Here is a 25,861-nt window from a genome sequence, read left to right on the forward strand (position 1 = left end):
CAACTGGTTTAAAGGTAGAGAGAGAACAGGGTACAGTATTGGAGGAAAGGGATTAGTGTAGTGAGAGAAATTATTTCCTCACCAATGCAATCAATTTTATCTTCAAACCAGGTTGCTAGATCTTCAGTCCCAAGGTCTGTGACAGGTGGCTGCACCTTTTGGTGTTAGTAGGAAATAAAGAGTATTGAAGAGCCTTTTGGGATTGTTAGAGAGAGAATATTACATTAGTAAAATAGTAGACATATTTGTCAAGATGAAGGACAAGGATTTGAGCATAAATTTTTTAGCGAAGAAAGTCATCAGATGTGTGCAATTATTTGCATAGAATTTCAGCACTCCTGGAGCACTGCTGAAGGAAACGGGTTTGTGGCGTTTGCCAAGGTTGCCGACACTTGTGTCGAAAAAAGTTTGAACTGAGGGTGGTGCCATCTCATCCAAGGCTCTTTTAAGACCATGATTATAATGGTTAGTAGCCAGGTTAGGACAAGCGAGAAATGGGATAGAGAACAGTGATGACTGCATAGTTTCTGCAAGGTGGAGAGCACTAAGGGCACGTGGGTTCCAGTATGTTTGATAAATGGGCATATTCTGTACAGAAGAAAAACTATTTACAGTGAAAGAGAGAAGGTTATGGTCTGAAAGTGGATAGGCAGTATCTGAAGTCAGAGGCAGAAGAGAGTAAGGCAAAGACCAAGTCAACATTGTTTCCCTCTTGGTGTGTAGGAGAACCAGAGAGTTGTAAAAGTCCTAGAGAGATAGCAAGCGATAGAAGCTGAGAGGCTGAAGAGGATATGAGGGTGTTCATAGGAATGTTAAAGTCTTCCAAGATGAGTGTTGGGATATCACAAGATAGAATGTGCGGGAGCCAAGAAGCAAAGTGGTCAAGGAACTGGTAGGTTGAGCCAGGAGGATGGTATACAATAGCAGCACATAGAGAAAATGGGAAAGACTGAGGGTGTGGACCTCAAAAGATGGGAAAGTAAGAGAGGGGACAGGAGGAATGACCTGGAAAGTGCACTGGGGAGAGAGGAGTATGCCTACCCCTCCTCCCTGCCTATTCTCACGTCTGGAGGAGTGAGAGAAGTCGAAACCACCATAGCACCGTGCAGCAGACAATGCAGTGTCTTCCTGCTGGATCCACGTTTTACAGGCCTTGCCAATTAAAGAACCTTACTTAAAGGGGTTGGCTACTTAACCTTGTTTTTTTTTTTGTAATCTGTGTGAAAGGTTGGGGGGAGGGATATTGGGTAATTATACCAATACATATTTATTTAAAGTTCTGCACTGCTTTCTTTATATGTAAAGTGAAGCTTCCTGTCTTTTACCTCATCAGCCAGACATTCCTCTCCATAAAATGTCCACAGATCATGGGATCTCTAACTGGCAATTGTTTGTGGACAGTTAGATTTTACATGACCCTCCATTTGGAGCCATTTTATGGACAGGAATGTCTGGCTGATGAGGTAAAAGACCGGTGGCATTACTTCACATATCAAAAAAGTGCAGAACTCTAAATATATTTGTGTTGGTAAATTACCTAATCTCCTGCCCCTGCACTTACACACACATTACAAAAAACATGGTAAAGTGGCCAACCCCTGTAAAGTAAATCTACCATTTGTTTTTATGCATTGTGAACCAAACATACCTTGGAATGCTATAGCTACACTGATGCAGAAAAATGTCTTGTTTAATCCCTGAGCTGGGTGGTTTGGTTGAAAAAACAATTAAAAAATTCAGTACCTTGGAAAAGCTGGGTTGCATGCTGGCTGACTACATAAACACAGTACCCGGAGCTTCCTGAAGTGTCCAGACTAATCAACCTGAGCTGGATGACTCGTACACAGCAGCTGGGTGATGACTTATTCTCAGCTTATGCTGGGAAGGACAAGGCTGGAGCAGTGCATAATAATGGTAAGAGGAGAAGTGCTGAGCAGCCTCATTATCATAATTTTCTAATTTTTTTTTCAGTAAAACCAGCTCAGTGATTAAACAAGATGTGTTTCTGCATTTGTATAGCTACAGCATTCTCAAGGTATGTTTGGCTCATGATGCATAAAGGCAAATGGTAGACTTCATTGGGGATGACAAACTAAACAGTTTGAGCCCTCCAAGCCCAGCCTTGTTCCTCTACAACAGTTAATGACGATGTATTTTCCTATTCATCATTAACTGTTGAGTGCAGCTTCTCATTGAACCCCTTATGAAAATGAAAATATGGAGGCCTAATTATTGGGAAAAAATTGCATTTATTATGAAACTGTTGAGGTAATAATTATCATTGTATCACCTGATGTATTCTTTGAGGGTTCTGTTTTCAATATGTAATATGTTGGAGGTTTCTTTTTTTGGTAGCTCATGGGCACTGCCATCAAAGTCTGCCTTCCAAAAGGTAATGATGCTCTTTCTCTTTGATCTACCATATATACTTGAGTATAAGCCAAGGTGCCCGCCCCCTAGTATATTGCCAGAAGTTCCCTTACCATGCTTGCTGACATTATAGTGTTTGCCAATAGGGGCGCACACACTATGATGTCAGCAAGCTGGTGACGTCATGGTGTGTGCAATGCAGCCGCAGGGTCCAAAGACTGAGCTGGAGCTGAAGACAGAAGAGGACCTGTGGGGGAAGGTGGGTCTGAAAGGTGAGTAAAGAGTTATGGATTGACAAAATTTTAGATTTCACTTCCATCCACATCAAAAGAGAAAAAGAATATGAAAATATACTAGGTTAATTCCAAAAAAAACAGAGTAGTAGGGCAGCAATCTCCAGTCTTGAGTAATGATTTATAAATGGTGGTGCTCGCAGCCAGAGGTTCTAATAGCAAAACCCAAGAGCAGACAATCTTCATGGAGGAAGCCACAGCACCGCAAGATTAAATCCCAAAAAGTTTTATTCACAAGTTATCCAAGCATGATAAGCGGGATGTTTCGATTCACTTGTGAATAAAACTTTTTGGGATTTAATCTTGTGGTGCTGACGCTAAGATGGCGTTTTCGTTGCTACTATTTTGAGGACTGTATGACCTTTTGATCACTTATTTTTACATTTTTTTATATGTTTCAGAATGTAAAAGGTAGCATTTTGGACATGAGGGCGATATTTTCTGCTACTGGGTTAAATGCTGGGAATAACCATTGTTATATTGTGATGGATCGGACATTTTGGGACGCAGCGATACCTAGCATGTTTATGATTTTTACTGTTTATTTGTATATCAGTTAGGGAAAGGGAGGTGATTTAAACCTTTAGGCAGACGCTTGGAGATCAGGCTGAATGACAGGCCTAGGAGTCTACTATAGACTACCCGCTGTCATAGTAACAGATTGCCACCCCCGATGACCTCACGCATGCACCGCCAGGATTTAAATACCTCCAGCAGCTTTATGCAGTACCCTAGCACTTGCCCGGGTATGCTCAGTGCTGGCGCTGGCCTGTTCCTTTCTCTGGATGTTGTGATTTCACATAATGTAGCAAAGCTTTAGCTCTCCCTCCTTTCCTTTTACTTCCATGTTATCATAGTTATCTGAAAATCATGCTGTAGATAGTATCTTATTTTTCCACCCTTCTTTTACTATAAGCTGCAAGTATCGTGCAATGATGTCATGCTGTAAGTAGAGTACAGTGTTAAGAATTGCACAGGCAAAGGTTTTTAAAGGTGATGAATCGGGAGCTCCTGTCATTCTCTATTGGCAGTGGTACACAGGGAAGAAGAATAGCACCAAATAGAATCATAGGATGGCTCTTGAGGGGAGTTACCCATTAGAGTACAAAATCCATTACAGTTGGTAAAATGAAATTACTGACTTCATAAATACAATGGACAAAAAAAAGAAGAAGAATCACTTTCTTCAGGCATTCATAGGTGCTATACTGTATTTCTGGGCTTCTTCCATCACTTGGGGTTTACCTTCTCCTGAAGACACAGAAAATATAGAAGAATATCCATGACACAGCTCAAAATATCTACATTTACCATTTCATTACAATAGAACATCTAAAAAAGTTTAAAGCAAATGTTGGAATGTTTTTTTACCTAAACCAAGAACAATCATTGCTTATATATTTAGTTTTAATTCTATTTTCCTTCTATAGTTGCCCATTACCACTGACAACCTGCATCTTATATAGGCAAGTCAAATGTCTGTAGCTTTACAGATTAAGAATCCTTATTCTACAGATCAAATGTAGCAGCCTGCTTGTCTCTGAGAGAAAGGGTAGCGTCTATGTTTGTTTCAGTGGTGTTTCTGGAAAACTTACGAGTTCTTCTCATGCTTTGAATACGCTCAGATAGATGCTTTCTGAATTTCTTTGTGAGGAAGCAATAGATGATGGGGTCAAGCATGCAGTTGGTGCTCATTATACACAGAGTGACCTGATGGGCATCATTCAATGTTTGCCGAAATCCACAGTCTTTCTCATGCCATAGTCTCAAGACCGTCAGTGTCCAAGGTCCATGAACAATGTGATGCGGGACAAAGCAAATCACAAAAACACCTAAGACTGTGGCAACCATGTACAAAGCACGGCGCTTCATTTCGGCACTTTGTCTGGCTTGTACTGACTGGATAACTAAAGTCTTAAAAATGACTAAATTGCACACTAAAATAAGGAGAAATACAAGAAAAAATGCAGCAATTAAAAGAAAATGTATGGCTGCCACAGGGTCTCTGTTTTCAGTGTTGTATCCTTCAAAGCATCGAGTGTAGTTGTGACCATCAGCGGTCTGTATCTGGTTGGTACCCGGAAAAATAAGAAAGTACAATGAACTAAAAAATATAAGTATCCATACACATGTTGAGATACATATTGCTTTAACTCTGGCTGTGGACTGGGCAGTCTCTACAGGTCTTGTAACAGCCTGATATCTGTTGTAACTGATGACTCCAAGAAAAGCAACAGAGCAGTATGTGTTAATAAAGAAGAAACAACCCGCCAAATTGCAGAAAAATTCTGGCATGATCCAGTCACCTTTATAGTTGTAATATACAATCCAGAGAGGCAATGTCACCAAAAATAGCAGGTCAGCAACTGTTAGATTTATCATTAATATTTTAATCTCGCTCAGTCTCTTGGATGGATAAACTTTGGCAAAAACCCATAGCACATAGCTGTTGGCAAGGAATCCAATGACAAAAATAATGCTATAGGATACTGTAAAGAGCGAGTATCTGAATTCAGAATCCACTGTGCATGGGTCCTCTCTATTGATGTTTTCTTGTGAAGACATGTTCATTACTTCACTCTGTGCCTTAAAGAAAAGATGAATAATTAATGGGGACTGCTCAACGTAGCCTAATGTAGTAACAAAACATCCATTCAAGGAACGTGTACTATAAAACGGCAATATTAGGGCACAGGGTTTTACAATAACCTATCTAACACTGATGATTTCTAATGATTCTAATACAATTGAGTGGAAGCCAGTAACCTCAGTATTTTCACCAATTGAACTATGTTTCATCATGCATTCTATAAAAATGAGCCAGTGAAAGGTAGATATTGCTTTTCAACCATGCTACAACAAAATTTAAAAAATAAATAAAGCACAAGAAACAAACCTAGACTGAAATGATGGTACCCTTAAAAATGACCCTTAAAAAATCAAGGTGAGTCCACTAATTAGCATCACAGGTGTGTACAATTTTGTCAGTGGACCAGTATATAGGTCACCAGAGATAAATCAACCACAAGGAATTGATAATACAAATAGTAAGGGGCTAAATAGAGGACCACTCAACTAATATTTAACCAAAAAAAAACCTCAATAACACTTAATAAGTAAAGTAACCAATAAATCATATGGTACACATAATTAATTTTTATTAATCACATCAGTCATACACAATGACCAGAAAAAGGTATTTTAAAACACCCCATTAAAAGAGATACACATAACAAACAACAGACAGTGTGATGATATCTGGACTGGGAGTTATCATATATCAAATCTGTAACAAGGTCCTGGTAACACATCATAAATATCACAGCAGCAAATAAACATTTTAGGGAAACACAAAAGGTTAAATACACAAAGTCTAGTCTAATACTCTAAATCACCCCAAATTATTTTGAGCCATCTGACACAACCATAATACCAAGCAGAGGCCATACTCCACAAGACCAGTACCACACTGTCTGAACACCCTGACGTACGTTTCGCACCCTGCTTCATCAGGACCAGTATATAGGACTACAGATAGGGCGCTTAGAAAAACAATTATATACAGGCATGTTAAAGAGGTATTCCCATTTCGGTTTAACCCCTTCACACTCCGTGACGGATATATCCGCCACGGAGCTATGAAGGGTGTATGAAGAGGGCTCACAGGCTGAGTCCTCTTCATAAAGAGATGGTCTTTGCTGCATATCGCAGCAAAGGCCCTTTCGCTAACACCCGTGGTCGGTGCTTGCACAAATCGCAGGTGTTAACCTGTTGTTTGCCGCCGGCAAAGTCGCCAGCAGCACTGTAAGCATGGTGGCGCATGGGTGCCGCCATCTTAACCTCTGATCGTCGCTCCTCCGAACGTCACCGGGGGGCGGCGATCGGTTCCCATGGTTCGTTTGCCCCGAGGCTGCATGGCTTCTGCCAGTAGCTCATTGTAATGTATAGTGAGCAGAAATGCCATATACTGCGATACAGTTTTATTGCAGTATATGGTAGGAACGATCTGACCATCTAAGGCTAATGTACCCTAGATCAGTGATTTTCAACGAGTGTGCCGTGGCACACTAGTGTGCCGCGACACATGGTCGGGTGTGCCGCGGGAAAGTACCCCAAACTATGGTGCCACCTGTGTTTTGTTTCCTGGCAATGCGCAATACAATAACACATGCGCAAGCTTTGAACCTCGCGCGACAAAATGACGTCACCGAGGCCGGCGCATCATCCTGAGAGCGGAGAGACTCTCGCATTTGCCCACCGCCAAGGTAATGCCCAACAATAATGCTGACTATATGAGCTTTTGCCTGAGTATATGAACTGTTGGCAGAATACTCAGCATATGAGCTGGTACTTTTAGTACTCCAGCAGTATACTGCATATAACAATGAGAAATGTAAAATGAGAAATACTATAGTCATGAGGCTGGAGTACTACAAGTACCAGCTCATATGCTGAGTATATGAGCTGGCACTTGTACTCTGGCCTCATGGCCATAGTACTTCTCATTGTACCCCTTTATTTTGCAGTATATGAGCCACTCAGTGCATTTAGGCATGTAGACATGGTCAAGACAATCTCCTGCAGTTCAAACCGAGCATCAGTAAGGGGAAGAAAGGTGATTTGAGTGCCTTTGAACGTGGCATGGTTGTTGGTGCCAGAAGGGCTGGTCTGAGTATTTCAGAAACTGCTGATCTACTGGGATTTTCACGCACAACCATCTCTAGGGTTTACAGAGAATGGTCCGAAAAAGAAAAAACATCCAGTGAGCGGCAGATCTGTGGGCGGAAATGCCTTGTTGATGCCAGAGGTCTGAGGAGAATGAGCAGACTGGTTCGAGCTGATAGAAAGGCAACAGTGACTCAAATCGCCACCCGTTACAACCAAGGTAGGCAGAAGAGCATCTCTGAACGCACAGTACGTCGAACTTTGAGGCAGATGGGCTACAGCAGCAGAAGACCACACCGGGTGCCACTCCTTTCAGCTAAGAACAGGAAACTGAGGCTACAATTTGCACAAGCTCATCGAAATTGGACAGTAGAAGATTGGAAAAACGTTGCCTGGTCTGAGTCTCGATTTCTGCTGCGACATTCGGATGGTAGGGTCAGAATTTGGCATCAACAACATGAAAGCATGGATCCATCCTGCCATATATCAACGGTTCAGGCTGGTGGTGGTGGTGTCATGGTGTGGGGAATATTTTCTTGGCTTTCTTTGGGCCCCTTGGTACCAATTGAGCATCGTTGCAACGCCACAGCCTACCTGAGTATTGTTGCTGACCATGTCCATCCCTTTATGACCACAATGTACCCAACATCTGATGGCTACTTTCAGCAGGATAATGCGCCATGTCATAAAGCTGGAATCATCTCAGACTTGTTTCTTGAACATGACAATGAGTTCACTGTACTCAAATGGCCTCCACAGTCACCAGATCTCAATCCAATAGAGCATCTTTGGGATGTGGTGGAACGGGAGATTCGCATCATGGATGTGCAGCCGACAAATCTGCGGCAACTGTGTGATGCCATCATGTCAATATGGACCAAAATCTCTGAGGAATGCTTCCAATCTATGCCACGAAGAATTGAGGCAGTTCTGAAGGCAAAAGGGTGTCCAACTCGTTACTAGCATGGTGTACCTAATAAAGTGGCTGGTGAGTGTATATTATTAACTATATGTCTGTTTTAGTATCATTTTGGTTGGTGGTGTGCCCCAGGATTTTCTAAGTATAAAAAGTGTGCCGCGGCTCAAAAAGGGTTGAAAATCACTGCCCTAGATGGTCTAAGAAATAGTAAAAAAAAAAAAAAATGTTTAAAAAATGTAGAAAATTCATAAAATATTAAAAGTTCAAATCCCAACCCTTTCCCTAGAACCGATTTAAAACATAATAAACAGTAAAAATCACAGATACATTAGGCACATATACATATCGTCACGTCTATCCCCATCTATCAAATGCCCGATCTATCAAAATATAAAAACGGACGGCGGTGACCTTTGGAACGGCAAATGGCGCCCAAATGTCCGAAACGTGACTTTTACACCTTTTTACATGACATAAAAAATTTTATGAAAAGTGATCAAAATGTTGCACAGTCCTCAAAATAGTAGCAATGAAAACGTTGGCTCATTTAGCAAACAATGGCACATCACAAAGCTCCATACACCAAAGTATGAAAAAGTTATTAGCATCAGAAGATGCTAATTTTTTTTTTCTTTTTTGTACACATTCGTTTGATTTATGAAAATTTATTAAAATGCAATAAAACCTGTATAAATTTGGCATCACCGCGATCGTACTGAACCAAAGAATAAAGTAGACGTGTTATTTGGAGCGTAGAGTGAAAGTTGTAAAAACTGAGCCCACAAGAACGTGCCGCATGCACATTTTTTTTCAATTTTTCCACATTTGGAATTTTTTTCCGGCTTCCCACTACATGGCAGGGAATAATAAATAACATCACAGGAAAGTAAAATTTGTCACGCACAAAATAAGCCCTCGCACATGGAAAACTGAAAAAGTTATGGATTTTTGTAGATGGAGATGAAAGTCTGTGTGAGACTTGGTGTTTGCGCATGCGCGATAAGTGCCGAAAGCTTGGTGACATCACGGCTCTCGGCACCTGAAGGAGGACGGGTAATGTGAAGGAGGCAGGAATAATTAAACATCGGAACCATCGCCAGCCCGAAGGTGACGTAGGGTAGCACCGGAGGGCTCATTTACATATGTAAGAAAATCATTTTTTTCGCTAAACTAAAGTTCGCCGAGCCTAACTAAACTATGTGCCAGCATCAGCATTAAGTAGCCTACAGGGTGGTCTGCTCGCATGATTTCATCATGCGAGCAGTGGTAGGTTTCCTTTAACCTCTTTCTGCACCTTGACGTGATACTACGTCATAGGATGCGGGTCGTTCCCGCACCTTGATGTAGTATCACGTCATGGCGATCACCCGGGCTCAGAAGCTGAGCCCGGGGCGATCGCCGCGGGATCCTGGCTACGGCGTACGGCGTATCCTCGACTATCGCGATCCCGGCTGTTTAACCCTATAGATGCCGTGGTCATTGTGACTGCAGGGTCTATGGTGAATCGCCGCGACGATCGGCACCCTCCGTGCAAGGCACGGAGGTGCCGATCATTGCCCGATAAGGACCCCAGCGTTGCCTTCACTAGAAGCCTGTTAGGATCATGGTTACAGCACGATCTAACAGTGCTGATGTCAGCCTATGCAGTATTGCAGTATATTACAATGAACAAGTGATCAAATGATCAATTGTTCATGTCCCACCCTGGGACAAAATTAAACAGTAAAAAAAAGTTTAAAAAAAAAAGTGCAATTAAAAAAAATTATTAAAAAAGAATAAAAGTCCCATCCCATGCAATTACCCAATAAAACATAAAAAAGTGAAAATCCCCCAAAAAACACAACATATTGCGCATCACAACGTCCGTTACAACCCGTACAATAAAATAAAATCGTCACTGAACCCGTACGGTGAACGGCATTAAAAAAAAAAAACACACAAAAAAACTTGCAAAAATTATGAAATTTTCACATCTGACCTCATAAAAAGCGCATAAAAAGTAATCAAAAAGTAACATTTACCCCGACATGATACCAAGAATAAGTACAGCTTGTCCCGCAAAAATTAAGCTATAAACCAGCTTTGTAAACAAAAAAATATAAATGTTCTGCCCATTGTTACATGGCGATACAAAAACAAACAAATTTCCCACAAAATGAGTTGTATATTCTGCAAAATAAGTTAACCATAAAAAAGCCATATAAATAGGGTAACACCGTAATCGTGATGACCCATAGAATAAAGATAACACATAAATTTTTATGGTATGGTGAACAACCGGCGAAAAAAATGCTAAAAACCATAAACAAGAATTAATGATTTTTTAACCACCACCAAGAAAGAGTTAATAAAATCTGATTATTAGCTATTGAGCCCCCCTGTAAATGATGTACTCGAAAAATGTCCAAATTACAAAAAAATAAACATTGTAGATCTGCTCTGAATGGCGCCTCCTTCCGTTCTATGCCTGGCTGTGTGCCCATACAGCAGTCACCACCACATATGGGGCATCCTCATACTCGGGAGAAATTGGGTATCAAACTTTGTGGAGTTTTTTGTCATTTAATACTTTGTAACGGTTTAATTTTTGGCCAAAATTAATATATTGTCTAAAAAAATTACAGCTTGTAAATTACACCTCCATATTGTTTTAACCCATGTGAAGCATCTAAAGGGTTAACACACTTCTTAAAGTTGATTTTTTTTTACACATTGAGGGGTGTAGTTTCTAAAATGGCGTGATATATGGGGTTTTACTGCTGTTAGGCCTCTCAAAGTCAGTTAAAGCTGAGCATGTGCCTCTAAATAAGGGTTTTGGCGATTTTCATAAAAATGAGAAAAATTGCACCCGAAATTCTGAACCTCCTAACAACCTAGGAAAGAGAGAGGATGCATAAAACCCTGTGCCGATATAAAGCAGACATTCGGGAAATGTTAGTTATAAAGTTACTTGGGTGCTGTGACTATCTGCCTGAAAAACAGAAAATTTTGAACTTTGAAAATGAATAATTTTAAGAAATTTTTGCCAAATTTCAATTTTTTTCATAACTAAACACAAAAGATATCACCAAAATGTTTCTATTACTTTGAAGTACAATGTGTGACGGTAAAACAATCTCAAAATCCCCTGTTTAAGTTAAAGCGCCACGAAGTTATAACCTCCTATAATGACACAGGGAAAATTTTAAAAATCAGGCCTGGTCCTAAAGGTCTAAAATGGCATAGACACTAAGGGGTTAAGGGGTTAATGTTATTGTTTATATTATTAAAAGTTATACAATTTTACAAAATACCTTCTTTATCAATTTATTAAAGTTTTCTAGATTTCTTGTTGTTCTTCTATAGAAGGCTTAATTGTTTACTTCCAGGGGACAGAAATCTGACCATGGTCACACAGGTGCATGTCTCATTATATCACACAGCTCTGATTACTTTCTGCGATACTAATGAGCTATGCACCTGTGTGACCATGGTCAGATTGCTGTTCACTGGAAGTAAACAAAAACTTTCCATAGAAGCACACCAAACAGAGATCTCAAACGGTGAGGAATTAATACAGAAAGTATATTGGAAAATTGTCTAACTTTTCATTATACATACACCACTTTAGGGTAAAGCATGTAAAGGTTAAAGACCACCTCCAAGCAGTTTAATGCTCTTGTGACTACAGTTGAACATATTATTCAGAAAGTTAAGATCTATGGGACTGTAGCCAACCACTCTGGATGTGGCTGCAGGAGAAAAATTCATGCCAAATCAAAGAGGCGAATAATATGAATGGTAACAAAAGAAAGAAGAAAAACTTCTTAAAAACATTGAAGTTGAACTTCAAGCTCAAAGAACTTCACTGTCATATCACACCATCCAATGTTGTATGAGCCAAAGTGTACTTAATGGGAGACAACCAAGGAGGACACCATTGCTGAAAACAAATCATAAAAAATCCAGACTGAAATTTGAAAAACTACATGTTGACAGGGCACAAAGCTAACACCGATCATGGGTGTTAAGCTGCCGGCGGCTTCAAAAAGATGGCTGCGCATGGGTGCCACCATCTTGGTGGCGATCAGTTGCCATGACAGCCTTGGGTCTTCCGAAGGCCCGAGGATGTCTCGTTTTGACCATTTCAATACAATGTTAGTTTTGCACATTGTAAGGAATTAGGAGGAAAATCCCAATATACTGCCATACCTTAGGATCAATCAGACAACCTGGGGTTAAAGTACCCTAAGGGGTCTGAAAAATAGTGAAAGTAAAAATAAAGAAAAGTTAAAACATATATATACCGTATATACCGGCGTATAAGACGACTTTTGAAGACTTAAAAATCTTCTGTACAGTCTGGGGTCATCTTATACGCCGGTAATGTATAATCGCCTTTCCAGCGATCCACCGAAGCTCCGCTGCCGGTCAGTCAGAGGCCTGCACCTGACCCCTGCGCTGCGCTGATAACAGCACAGCGGGCAGATGTTTTGAATTGTGACAGCCGCGGGCCTGCCTGTTACAGCGCACGGAATGTTCTGCATCTGGTCCGTGCGCTGGATCAGGGAGGGCCCGGAGCTGTCATAATTCAAAATTAGAACGGGCCCCCGATCCGCCCCCGTCCCACCCACCTCACACTACTTACCCGCCATCGACCCCATCGCTGACGCAGGCTATGTGACGCGTCTGCCTGCGCCGGGGCTGCAGAGGTCTATGACCCAACACCTGACCTGCAGAAGCGTCATCAGCCGTCGCCTGCACCGGATCCCCTGATGAGAGGCAGCACGAAGAGGAGCAGGATAAGGTAGAATTATGTTTTTTTATTTAGCTTAAATATATAGGGCCCTGTTTGGTGGTGGGGGACATTATTTATGGCTACTGGGGATGCAGGACAGTAATTATAGCTACTGGGGGGCAGGACATTAATTGTAGCTACTGGGGGGGGGGTGCAGGACATTAATTATGGCTACGGGGGGGGGGGCATAATTTTAATTTTTACCGGTGTTTTGTATGCGTTGGAAAAGGGGTAGTCTTATACAGCGAATATATCTTAAACTCTATATTTTAACAGGAAAGTAGGGGGGTCGTCTTATACGCCGGAATATGCGGTATATAAAAAAAAAAATCCTAAACATATTGGGTATCACTGCATCTGAAAATGCTTGATCTATCAAAATACAATAACGTTTTTTCACTGTGTTTAACCCCATAACGGAAAATAGAGCCTAAAGTCGAAAATGGCACTTTTATGTCACTTTGAAAAGTATCAAAAATTCAATAAAAAGTGATCAAAAGGTCATATAGTCCTAAAAAATGGTAGCATTGAAAACACCTTCAAAAGTCGCACAGAATGACACCACCCACAGCTCCGTACACGGAAGTATGAAAAAGTTATTGGTGCCAGAAGATGGCAAAATCCCCAAAAATATTTTTTGTACAGGAGATTTTACTTTTTGTAAATGCATGAAAACATTATAAAACCCATACAAATGTGGTATCCCCGTGATTGCACCGACCCGAATAATAAAGTAGACATTTCATTTGGGGCGAACAGTGAAAGCTGTAAAATCCAAGCTCACAAGAAAACGGCGCAAATGCGTTTTTTCACCACTCTTACTGCATTTTCCTGCTTCCCAGTACACGGCATAAAATATTAAATATCATCACTATGAAGTGCAAATTTTTACACAGAAAGCAAACTTTACATGTAAAAAATTAGCTAGCCATTAATTAGATAAATGTTGTCTGAACTGGCCAATTTCTACAGAAATAGCTATTGTTAAAACATATTCTTGTGAAAAATTGACCGCTTATGTTTATTAGAAGAACCTGAGCCTGGGTTCACAGACATAGGTAATGTGCTATTACCACACTGCTAACCCAAATGCATTTAACCATGAGAGCACAGATTTGTATTTGGTTGTTGACCCCATTTTTTTCACTCTTTTTACCAGTAAAAACAACATTCTACCTGTAAAAATTTCTAACTATTTGCACTCTCAATATCTTTTACAGCTATTGAAATGCCCACCATTTTTTCTTAAGACGTCTTTGAAATCTGTAGAAATTTGCAAATATTAAAAAAATAGCGGAACTATGAAAATACAGAGGAAGTTGGTAACAAGCTCTGTATGTTGTAATGTGAAGAAAGCTGATTTCTTCCTTATTACTCAAATGTTTGTAACTATAAGAAACCAAATTATATTATTAAAAGAAATCTACCATTTCATAATGGTCATTCTGAACCAAACATACCTTTACACAGGGGTAGGTAAGCTGATGCTGGAGGTGGTCTTGATAAGGCACAGAAATCTGCAGTTTTGTCAAAGAATCGATTTATACACAAGGCAAATGACCCATTCGGCGCTCCTGAGCCCCTGACACAGGGTGCTCGGCACTTGTCACTAGCATAGCAATGCACTTGTTTTGCGTGCTTTAACCCCTTAACGCTCTGCGCTGTAGCTCTCACGGGCTGAGTCCTCTTCATACAAAGGTAGGGGTTTTTGCATTTTGCAGAAAACCCCCACCGCTAATAACCGCGGTCGGTGCTTGCACCGATCGCGGCTATTAACCCTCTCAACGCCGCCGGCAAAGTCGCCATCTTTATTACGATCGCCGCGCCCCCGAACGTCATCGGGGGGCGGCGATCGGTTACCATGGTAGCCTCGGGTCTTCTTTTGACACGAGGCTACATGGCTTATGCAGGTTCGTTACAATGAGCCAGTGGCTCATTGTAATGTATGACCTGCAAAAATGCCATATATTGCAATACAGAAGTATTGCGGTATATGGTAGGAGCGATCTGACTATCTAGGGTTAATGTACCCTAGATGGTCTAAGAAATAGTGAAAAAAAAATAAATAAAAAAAAGTTTAAAAAATAAAAAAAATTAATAAAATATTAAAAGTTCAAATCACCCCCCTTTCCCTAGAACGGATATAAAACATAATAAACAGTAAAAATCACAAACATATTAGGTATCGCCGCGTCCCAAAATGCCCGATCTATCAAAATATAAAAACGGTTACGGGCAGCGGTAACCTCCGAGGCGGGAAATGGCGCCCAAATGTCCGAAATGCGACTTTTACACCTTTTTACATAACATAAAAAATGAAATAAAAAATGATCAGAATGTCGCACAGACCTCAAAATGGTAGCAATGAAAACGTCGCCTCATTTCGCAAAAAATGACCCCTCACACATCTCCGTGCGCCAAAGTATGAAAAAGTTATTAGCGTCAGAAGATGGCAAAAAAAATGTTTTCTTTTTTGTACACATTCGTTTAATTTTTGAAAATATATTAAAACACAATAAAACCTATATAAATTTGGTATCACCGCGATCGCACCGAACCAAAGAATAAAGTAGGCGTGTTATTTGGAGCGAAGAGTGAAAGTCGTAAAAGCTGAGCCCACAAGAACGTGACGTGGTTTTTTTTTCAATTTTTCCACATTTGGAATTTTTTTTCAGCTTCGCAGTACACGGCATGTTAATATAAATAACATTACGGGAAAGTAAAATTTGTCACACACAAAATAAGCCCTCACACAGGTCTGTACACGTAAAAATGAAAAAGTTATGGATTTTTGAAGTTGGAGAGCGAGAAATGAGCCGAAAAACCCTGCGTCCTTAAGGGGTTAAACTTCTCCCCCCACCTTCGCTCCCGAGAGCCAGTGAGTCACCAAGCTCTCAGAAGCACTGGCGCATGCGCACTGTATCTTCATTATGCACGGCTGTCCGCTTTGCAGTGTGGCCGTGCGAAATGAAGATACAGTGTATACGCGCCAGTGCTCGATTGGGTCATTTGCCTAGAAGTGTCGAATGAGTCATTTGCCTTGTGTATAAATCAATCTTTTGACAAAACTGCAGATTTCTGTGCCTTATTAAGACCAGCATCAGCTTACCTACCCCTGCGTAAAGGTATGTTTGGGTCAGAATGACCTTTTTGAAATGGTAGATTTCCTTTAATTATTATATGTAGATTATATTAAACCAAAATAAATGGTGTCTCTTTTATATTTTGATAACAGCCAGAATAAAAATAATCCCATTTTTTCCTGGGGACTTGGGAGGAATTTCTTCTGTGGATATAACAGAGAAAAGCCAGCCGCAAAAAAACAACTGAAGTATTCTGAAAATACTCCACCATTTCCATGTATTGGAAAGGATGAAATACACAATGAAAAACATTGGGGATGCTGCAGATTTGAAAGCTGCTGCGCAGGTCGCTTTAATCTACTTATATTTTACATTTGCAATTGGATGGGATTTTTTAAAATCTCATCCACTATAATGAACCTGTATAACCCTGTAGTTTACCTGCTGGCAAATTCACAGGACAATAATGGGCTGTGTGTCCATATCATTACTATTTACTGTGCCAGAATTTCTATTATCACTACATATCACATGAGCTAATCTTTTTCTACTGTGATCTAGTGAGACCAAGTACAGTATTGCCAGTTAAAGAATTACCTTATCAGTGATGACTTCCTGAACACTAAAATAGTCTTCTCATGTATGCTTTAGTTTCCAGTGCACTGATACTTGCTGGGTCTATTCTTTATTTGATCATGCCGCTGAGAGCTTCCCTCAACAACTGAGATGATAATGGTAAATGTATAAGGAAATTGCTCTGAACAGGAAGCCAGTGACTTCTAGTAAAAAAAAAAAACAGAACTAGTGGGATGGAATAAGTATTTCATAAATCAGGGTTTTCTTGACAAGTAAAAAATGAGTAATCTAAACATGAAGTTTTGAAATAACTTGCCTGAGGGATTATGGAGTCAGTCATTGAAGAGTCATTGGTAAAAACATATAAGTTAACACATTGGGGCTTATTTTTTATTGGGTTTTCCAACGAATTGCTGCGCTGGGACAGGCATTTAGAAGGGGATTGTGTCGCATGCGATCAAATTTTGGCGCTTTTGCAACGGCTTTCATGCAACAGAAATCGGGGGCGGGCTGTCTGACGATCCGACTGATTCGGACTGAGCACGGGATTTAACTTTCAATTTGTGTCGCAAGATCAAGCACTTACACGCACCAGGAAGAAGAAAGTGAACTCCGGCGGACCTGAGTGGGGAAGCAGCACATGCAGGATATCGGCCGCACAATCTTCCAGAATTGCAGCAGATGTGCATTCCGGTCGGACAATGCACTTTCGGGGATCGCGCAGAACAGGTACGTAAATGTGCCCCATTATGTTAGGCTTTCAAATACTATTACTATATTCACTCAGAAAACACTACAACACAGTGTTGTTATTTAATAAATGAATGAAGGGGAGATTCCCCCCCGAAACGTCACATGATGTGCACTTCATCGTACTGCACCTGCCATGCCTAGTGTGGCTACTCTGCCTTTTTGGTACATCCCAAATAAGGATTATGTGTACCTGATTACTGCCCTTTACAAGGGCGACGCTGTGATATTATTGAAGTTACCAAGCTGTGTTGTAGCGTTTGTGTGTATCCAGAAGTAAGAGGGTTAAGGGAAGACCCTATGGACAATACTTTTGAGAAGCTATAAATCGTCCCTATGGTTTGTTATGGTAAAGGACTATTGTATTTAAAGGGAACCTGTCGGGGGGCGTGTCCAGACGAGCTCGATGGCGGACGTGTAATTTAGGAGCTCCCGGCTTCCCTCGTCTACCGGCACTTGAATTTGCTACAACCCAGGCCCGTATGGGGAAAAAAGAAAACGGGAGAACACCCCGAAGACCAAGAAAGCAGTCGGCGCCCTTACCGACCCTGGACTCTTTCGTCCGCCGGTCAGTTAGAACTCCAGCTCCACGGAAGCCTCTGCGCCCTTTGACTCCCGGAGGCTCGGAACTAGCGCAGCCCCGTTGTGCCTCTGTCATCCCGACAACCGCGGCGGGTGAGATCGCAGCGCCGGCAGTACCTGCAGTGCCCGGCCATCACAGCGCTCCAGCTTCCTCCACGTGTAGAGGTTCTGAACCTCCGGAGGCGCCATTTTCCTCTGCCACCCCAGACTGGACTCTGCAGGCGGAACTAGGGCTCCCAGGGAAAGGGAGTGTGCCCCGACGTCTGCAGGCAGGTGAGCAGCATCCCCCCACATCACAATTAAACCCAACAGCGCCTGCTTTCTCCTCACGGCTGCAGGGCAGTCTCTCTGGAAGCACAACTCCACACCTGTGCTGGAGTGAAACTCCTATCTCCTGCTGCCACTCACGTACCCTGCAACTTGCCTTAGAAGCACCCCCTGCTCCTGGTGTGATACACCCTCCGGCGATGCCACCAAAGCCGCAGAGACCCCCACCTTCCCCCACAAAAGGGGCTCGTAAGGTTACCCCTACCGCCACACTGGGGTCCACCTCGCCTGCACGTCCCCAATCCTCTACTGCGGACTCTTTGGCTCCTCACCCTCTGGGCTCATCCCCCCCCCCGCACCCTCCACCAACTTCACCTGCTGGATTTGACAGTGCTCAGTGGCAGGCCCTCATTATGCAGCTTCCTACCAAGCAGGATTTTCATAACATGGTATTGGAGGTGAAGCAGACCTGCGAGGCTAGTATCGCTGCAATTCAACAAGATCTTAAACTACTGGGGGATCGCGTGGAGGCTACAGAAGAGGCTCACGACACCACTCGTCAATATATTGCCCACCTGTGTGATACTGTTCAGCAGCAATCTGCCTTGAGGGAACACAATAGGCACTTAGAGGACCTGGACAACAGGGGTCGCAGGCAGAACATTCGTGTGAGAGGTCTTCCGGAGGCCACTGGGGACGAAGATCTTGCAGTCACCTTGGAGGCTATTTTCAACATCATATTAGGAGAACAGCCTTCCCATCGCATTAAATTTGTTCGAGCCCACAGAGCTTTGAAGCCAAAGGGTACAGCCACTAAGCCTCGTGACGTTATCTGCTGTTTATATGATTACGAACTTAAGGAAGCTATCATGACCAAGGCCCGTGCTCTGAAAAATTTTGATTTTGATGGTGCACCCATACAACTGTATCCAGACCTCTCCTGGATAACCTTGCAAAAAAGGCGAGCCTTACGTCCTCTGCTCCAGCAACTCAGAGACAACCACATCGTCTATAGATGGGGTTTCCCATTTGCACTCGTGGCTAGAAGTAATGGGAAGACGGCAACACTTCGCTCCATAGAGGATCTGCAGGGATTCTGCGACTGTCTGGGCATCCCACTACCTGACATCTCGGACTGGGAAATCCCGGTTCCCCCTCCTCCCCCCCACACCAGTGTGGCAGTCGGTCACTCAGAAGAGGCGCCGCTCCCCGGGGGTATCGGAAAGATCTCACCCTCATTCATCTCCTCGTGACTCTTCCTGACCTCACTCTTCGTAATGGCGCAAGTATTGTGTTCTCCCTGCCTTGGTCCACGCCTGGGTTTGAAATCCCCATACTGGCCTGATGTTTCCGGCATTTGCTTATTTTCTTAACGTTACTTTTAGCTGTACCCTTCTTGCATTGCCCGTAGTTGGTAGACGTGGTGGATAGCTGGGTAGACATTGTCTGGTAGCTTCCTCCGACGCGTCTCCCACCCAAGGGGCTTAGTTGGATCTCGCCCTTACTGGATAGTGGCGTTGATACATAGATCGTTTCGATCACCTTGTCCCTACCCAGGACATCCTAGTTCTGGTTCTCTGAGAATCTTTTAGAATTTTAGTTTAACTGTATCTATGTTTTCATGTGTCTGTGTGGTTCCCCTTCCCTTTTGTGTCTCTCCTATCCGCAGGTCGCCATCTCCGCTATCCCGGACTCTATCTTTAGAGAACTTCAAGAGCCTTTCCAATCAAGATTCCCCTCCCTGGCACACGGGCAGGGTACGCTACAGAAGTTACACCATTTCTTTGAAGGTACACCATGGTCAAGTGCATTACACTAAATGTTAAGGGTCTCAACTCCAATGTTAAACGGAGAATGACCCTTAACGAGCTCAAGTCTCTGCGTGCTGAAGTAGCCTTTATCCAGGAGACACACTTTGATAGCACATCCTCCTTTAACTTTGCACGCAGACACTTTCCTCAGTCCTATTCGGCCCCCTTGGATAGTAAGAGAGCGGGAGTGGCCATACTATTTTCCCGGTCCTGTCCCTTTCAAGAGGTGTCATCATACATAGACCCAGGTGGCCGATATATTATAGTTCATGGTACGATTGGTGATAAGCTGATTACCTTCTGTAACGTTTATGCCCCTAACGTATCCCAAATCCGCTTTGTCACCAGAGTTCTCAAAAAACTCGCCACCTTCCCCCCAGCAATTCTCCTAATGGGGGGCGACTTTAATGTGATCTTTTCCGACATGACTGACCGTCAGTCCTTGCATCAAAGGCCGGCCTCCCCTGCCCTCAAGCGGTTGTCCAGAGACTTTAGAGTTCTTATCCGCAAGTACTCATTATACGATCTCTGGCGAATCAACCATCCAACGGATAGGTCATTTACCTTTTATTCCCATCCTCACCAAACCCACACTCGTATAGACTATTTTCTTGGTAACATTATGACGGTCCGGACTTTAGTGGGGGCCGATATGGGAAGCATTACTTGGTCCGATCACGCCCCTGTCATGGTGGAATTCGACTTGGCGGTCAGACAGTGTCACTGGCGTCTGAATGAGAGACTCATTCAGACCCCCCACCTGAGAGATTAACTTTCTGCGCAGCTCAAACTTTTTTACGACCAAAACGAAGGCTCTGTGTCTTCTGAGGCCATTTTATGGGAAGCACAAAAGGCGGTGATGCGCGGCCATTGTATTTCTCTGGCCTCCCGCTTCAAAAGGGACTCCATGCAGCAATTGACTGACTTGCAAGCGGCCCTGAGTCGCTTGGAATCCGCCATGACCAGAACTCCCAATAAGCGCATACTCAAAAAACTAATCGACACCAGAACACAAATTAGGGATGTTCAGTTACGTAGGGCGGATAATTCAATCTTATACACTAGGCAGCGATATTACACGTGGGGGAACAAGCCACACACCTTACTAGCTACCCAGCTGCGGGGCGACACTTGTCTGAATGCACCACACGCCCTACGCCGCCCTGACGGTAGTGTGACCTACGACCCACGACAGATCTCTAATATCTTTCAGAATTATTATGCCAAGCTCTACTCCTTACCCTCACAACTTCCGACTGACCCGCTGGCCAGGACGGAGCGCTTGCGTTCCTTCTTAGACTCCTGTAACCTTCCACGCCTCCCCTCCCAGGCGGCCGCATCCCTTAATGCCCCAATAACTGAGGAGGAAGTGACTGATTTGATTAAGGATCTCCCGGGGGGGAAATCTCCAGGCCCAGATGGCTTTTCTTATAGCTATTACCGAACCTTTGCCCCCGTTTTAGTCCCCAAACTAGTTACCTTGTTTAATACATTCCTTGAAGGCCACCCGATCCCACCAACTATGACTCACTCCTTCCTAACTCTTATTCCTAAGCCAGGTAAAGACCCTCTAGACTGTAAAAACAATAGGCCAATAGCCCTGCTAAACTCAGACCTCAAACTCTTTGCCAAAGTCCTGGCATCTCGGCTTAACTACTGGCTTCCCTCCCTGGTCCACAAGGATCAAGTGGGATTCACACCATGCCGACAGGGGGGGGACAACACCCGCAGGGTCATTGACTTGATTGATGCGGCAGATAGGATGGGAGATTCTCTTCTGCTTTTAAGTCTCGATGCGGAAAAGGCCTTTGATCGCCTAGGGTGGCCCTTTATGTTTGCCACTTTGGAACAGTTTGGGTTTCTTGGACCCTTCATGAAGGCGATCCGAGGTCTTTATGACACCCCATCGGCTACAGTGAGACTCCCACACGCCTCTTCAGCCCCTTTTCCCTTGCTGAACGGCACCAGGCAGGGGTGCCCGCTATCCCCTCTCCTTTTTGTCTTGAGCATAGAGCCCCTCGCCGCAGCCACCCGCCTCCATCCTGACATAACCGGTTATAAATTCAGAGACAGAGAATTTAAAATTTCTCTGTTTGCGGACGATATTCTTCTGACACTGTCTCGACCTCATGTTACACTCCCAGCCCTTCACTCCCTCCTCGCGGACTTTGGTCGCCTCTCAGGATACAAAGTTAACAACACCAAAACAGAAGCCCTCCCCATACACTTTCCACCGGATCAAGCTGCTTTACTTAAAGCCAACTACCCCTATAAGTGGTGTACGGAGTCCATTAGATATCTGGGCACCCAATTATCCTCCACATATAAAACCTTGTACCGATTTAACTTCCCTCCCCTATATGTGAACATACGCTCACTGCTTTCTAAATGGTCCACACTCCCTCTGTCACTACTGGGTCGCATTTCGGCCATTAAAATGACCATCTTACCTAAAATACTCTATCTTTTTGAGACCCTCCCTATCCCGGTACCGCTCAAGGACCTTCGCTCCCTTCAGACTTCCATCCTAAAATTTATTTGGGCCAACAAACGGCATCGCATTGCAAAAAGTATCCTTCTGGCTCCTAAAGCCAGGGGAGGCCTTTCCCTTCCTAATCTTATACATTACTACTGGGCTACCCATCTTCGTAGGATTCCGGCATGGTCCACACTACCAGCTTTCTCAAGATGGATGGAGGTGGAGAAGCTGTGGTTGGCACCAGCTCACCCTAACTCCCTCCTATGGAATGACCCACACTCCCCTCCCTCTTCATCCCTATTGGGTCCAATGGCTCTAACTAGAGATATTTGGCAACGTTGTAGCAAGCGCTTTTTGTTGACTTCCACCAACTCGGCGATGACTTCCTTTTTGTTCCATCCCAAATTACCGGTTGGCCTGACTGCGGCGGGTTCCGCTGCCTGGCACCGTGCTGGCCTCTTCCACATAGCCGACTTGGTGGATCCCACAACGCGAACTCTAATATCTTTCTCAGACCTCCAATCCAAACACAGCCTTCCCCTTTCTTCTCTTTTCCAGTATCTTCAGATTAAGCATTACATAAATTCCCTATTCCAGTCAGGCCAGGCCACTATCCCAACCTCTTTCGAGCGATTATGCAAGCTTAACTCATCAACCTCGGGACTTATCTCCTCGATATATGCTATCTTATCTGACCCTGTACCTGACCAGCTAACGAGACACCACTATATGACTAAATGGGACACTTATATAGGGGAAACAATAACTGACGAACTTTGGCGCCTGGTTTGGAGACATGCGGCTAAATCAGCCACGTGTATGATAAACAAAGAAAATCAATATAAAGTGCTTATGCACTGGTACCATACCCCGCAACTACTACACACTCTCAACCCCGCCCTTCCTCATACCTGCTGGAGGTGCGGTGGGCTGCAAGCCAATGTCTACCATATCTTTTGGGAATGTCCCCGGATAGCACCTTTTTGGAATCAAGTTCAACAGATTCTTTCCCAGGTTCTTTCGTTGGATTTCCCACTATGCCCAAAAACCTACATACTAAATATCTTCCCTCATTCTCTTAGGAGGCACACTCGTATTTTGGTCTTAAACATACTAATGGCTGCAAAATGCCTCATTGCCAAGTATTGGAAAAAGGTTACTCCTCCTTCCCGGTATGAGTTATATGCCCGTATAAAGGAAGTCAGGTCTATGGAACATTTATCAGCTACCCTCCAAAATAAAGTGGATAAATTTCAGCAAATATGGGATCCCTGGGACTCATACTGGATTACTCAGGATACCCCATAAGGTTGACTTGTACTTCCCCCACCCTTCTTTGTCTTCCCTATGTTTTCAGTCTTGTCTTTGTTGGTCGTGTCATAATAGTTTTTTTTTTTTTTTTTTTTGTGATCAGTAGGATCTCATTTACTATTGGTATTTTTCTAGTTTCTGTTATGGTACTTTGTATACTACCCTCTTGCAGAGGGTCTTGTTTATGTCCACAAAATTAGTGAAGGCCGTACTTCGCTTATGATACATGTATACTGGCTTCTTCTCTTCTCTTGCTCACCACAATGTTTCATAATTCTGATGTTATCACCTGGAACTGTTTCCTACTTGATTCATGTGTGGTATCAACTCTGTAAACATGCTGTGTGGACGGTTTGTATTATTTTATTGAAAATTAATAAAAATACAATTAAAATAAAGGGAACCTGTCACCAGGGATTTTATTTTCACTAAAGACATGTTACAACAGGTTGCAGAAGCCCATCACACACATTGCAAATATGGGCTTCTTCAATCTTTTGTTAATTGAACATTTAACATTCAACATTTTTTGTGTATTTTATGATTAATTTCATGATATTTCTTGTGATAAAGATTAGATTTTTTTCTATGGCTCAGCATTGAAATATTTATATTTTTTTGCTCGAGTGGAGGTTCTTTTTGGATAATATATCACTATGATGCTTGAGGCCAGCCCTGGATGGTTTGGGATTCACAAAGTGAGCATATTTTTTAAAGCTTAACTGTAAAGCTATGATTTACAAAATTATTATATGTCACCCTACTTTGTGCTGCTCGTCCTTTTCTTTCCAAAGTTATGGTATTTTCTGTTCTAAAAGTGTTTGACAAAAATCTTTCTCACCAGAGGTGTAGTGGGCGGAGATTAATATCTGTCAGTCTATGCCCTCAAGCTGAGGCCTAGCTTGAAACAGATCCCATAATGCCTTGTGTTCTTTCTCAAAGTAATTAAATTTATTTAGTTTTCCACAAGTAAATCAACTGAGCACTGCACAGTGCACATACAGGATGTATATGGTGACCAGCCTGGCAGCTCCCATCACATGGAGGAGCAGGGAACATGTTGTAAGTGGTAGAAATCATAAGTAGCCCAGTTACATGAAGTCTATAGCCTATGCTGTGAGAGCACTAAGGGTTAATAGCTTATCTGCACAGAGCTGATAAAGCCGATGACAAGGTGGGGGAGGGGAGCAGCATGAGGAGAGGAGAAAGACAGATAAAGTTCTGTAAAATCACAGACTGGGATGGAGGGACTGATAGGGAACACACAGATCTTGTACCTCACTATTCTGTGCAGGAGACCTCTGCATTCACACACCCAGCTCTGCTTCATACACTGTCACATGACCTCCTCCTCTTTGCCTTGGGAGCAGCAGATCTTCCCCTCCCATGAAACTGACTCAGAAGCAAAGTGTAAACAAAGTATGGATTCAGAGGGCTTGTCAGCTCATGGAGAGGAAGTAGACATTGCAGTAATGAGGTATTCTGAGGGGGATAGCAAAACACCAACATGATTTAGGTAACAAAGCTAACAGGCAAAATTGTTTTACATCCCAAAAGCTATCGATTTGTGGGATGATTACATTTGGTTGAGCAGGAAGATGAACTCTCAAGTCCAGAATATAAGTCCATTCATACGTCCAGAATAAAGATGCTAACATCAAAACCTCATGTGAGCCCATATAGCAGTTTTACCTCTAAGTTGGCTAAAATGTATGAGCCGCAGAAAGCACCTCTTGGAAATGCTTATATTTGCCAATGAATGGGCTTCAATGAGGATTAACAAGACTATAGATTGGACATTCATAACCTCCTGGAAACCTACACAGACTAGAAGAGCTCTGTGTACCATTCGCATCATATAATAAAATATACTTAGAAGAGAGCTATACCTATGTTGAGATATATATATATATATATATATATATATCAATATATTTTTTATTTTATTACAAAATTGTGCCTTTGAATCTTTTTAGAT

The 25,861-nt window shown here is 42.7% G+C and overlaps 1 protein-coding gene across 2 annotated transcripts; it reads right to left on the minus strand.

Moving 5' to 3' along the window:
- Positions 1-1,550: 1,550 nt before the first annotated feature.
- PTAFR (platelet activating factor receptor) lies at positions 1,551-25,263 on the minus strand. Of its 2 annotated transcripts, XM_072136929.1 has the most exons (4): positions 25,161-25,263; positions 16,705-16,886; positions 4,259-5,249; positions 1,551-3,914 (listed from the first exon to the last, which is right to left on the minus strand). In XM_072136929.1, the coding sequence occupies exons 3-4, from the start codon at positions 5,232-5,234 to the stop codon at positions 3,850-3,852; spliced, it is 1,041 nt and encodes a 346-aa protein (XP_071993030.1). In that variant the 5' UTR covers positions 5,235-5,249; positions 16,705-16,886; positions 25,161-25,263; the 3' UTR covers positions 1,551-3,849. The 2 variants fall into 2 exon arrangements, with proteins under 2 accessions (XP_071993030.1, XP_071993029.1); XM_072136928.1 differs by having other exon boundaries at positions 1,551-5,249.
- Between the last annotated feature and the right edge of the window lie 598 nt (positions 25,264-25,861).

This window comes from Engystomops pustulosus, chromosome 2 (genome assembly GCF_040894005.1).
Source record: "Engystomops pustulosus chromosome 2, aEngPut4.maternal, whole genome shotgun sequence".
In the NCBI taxonomy this organism is placed as follows: Eukaryota; Metazoa; Chordata; class Amphibia; order Anura; family Leptodactylidae; genus Engystomops; species Engystomops pustulosus.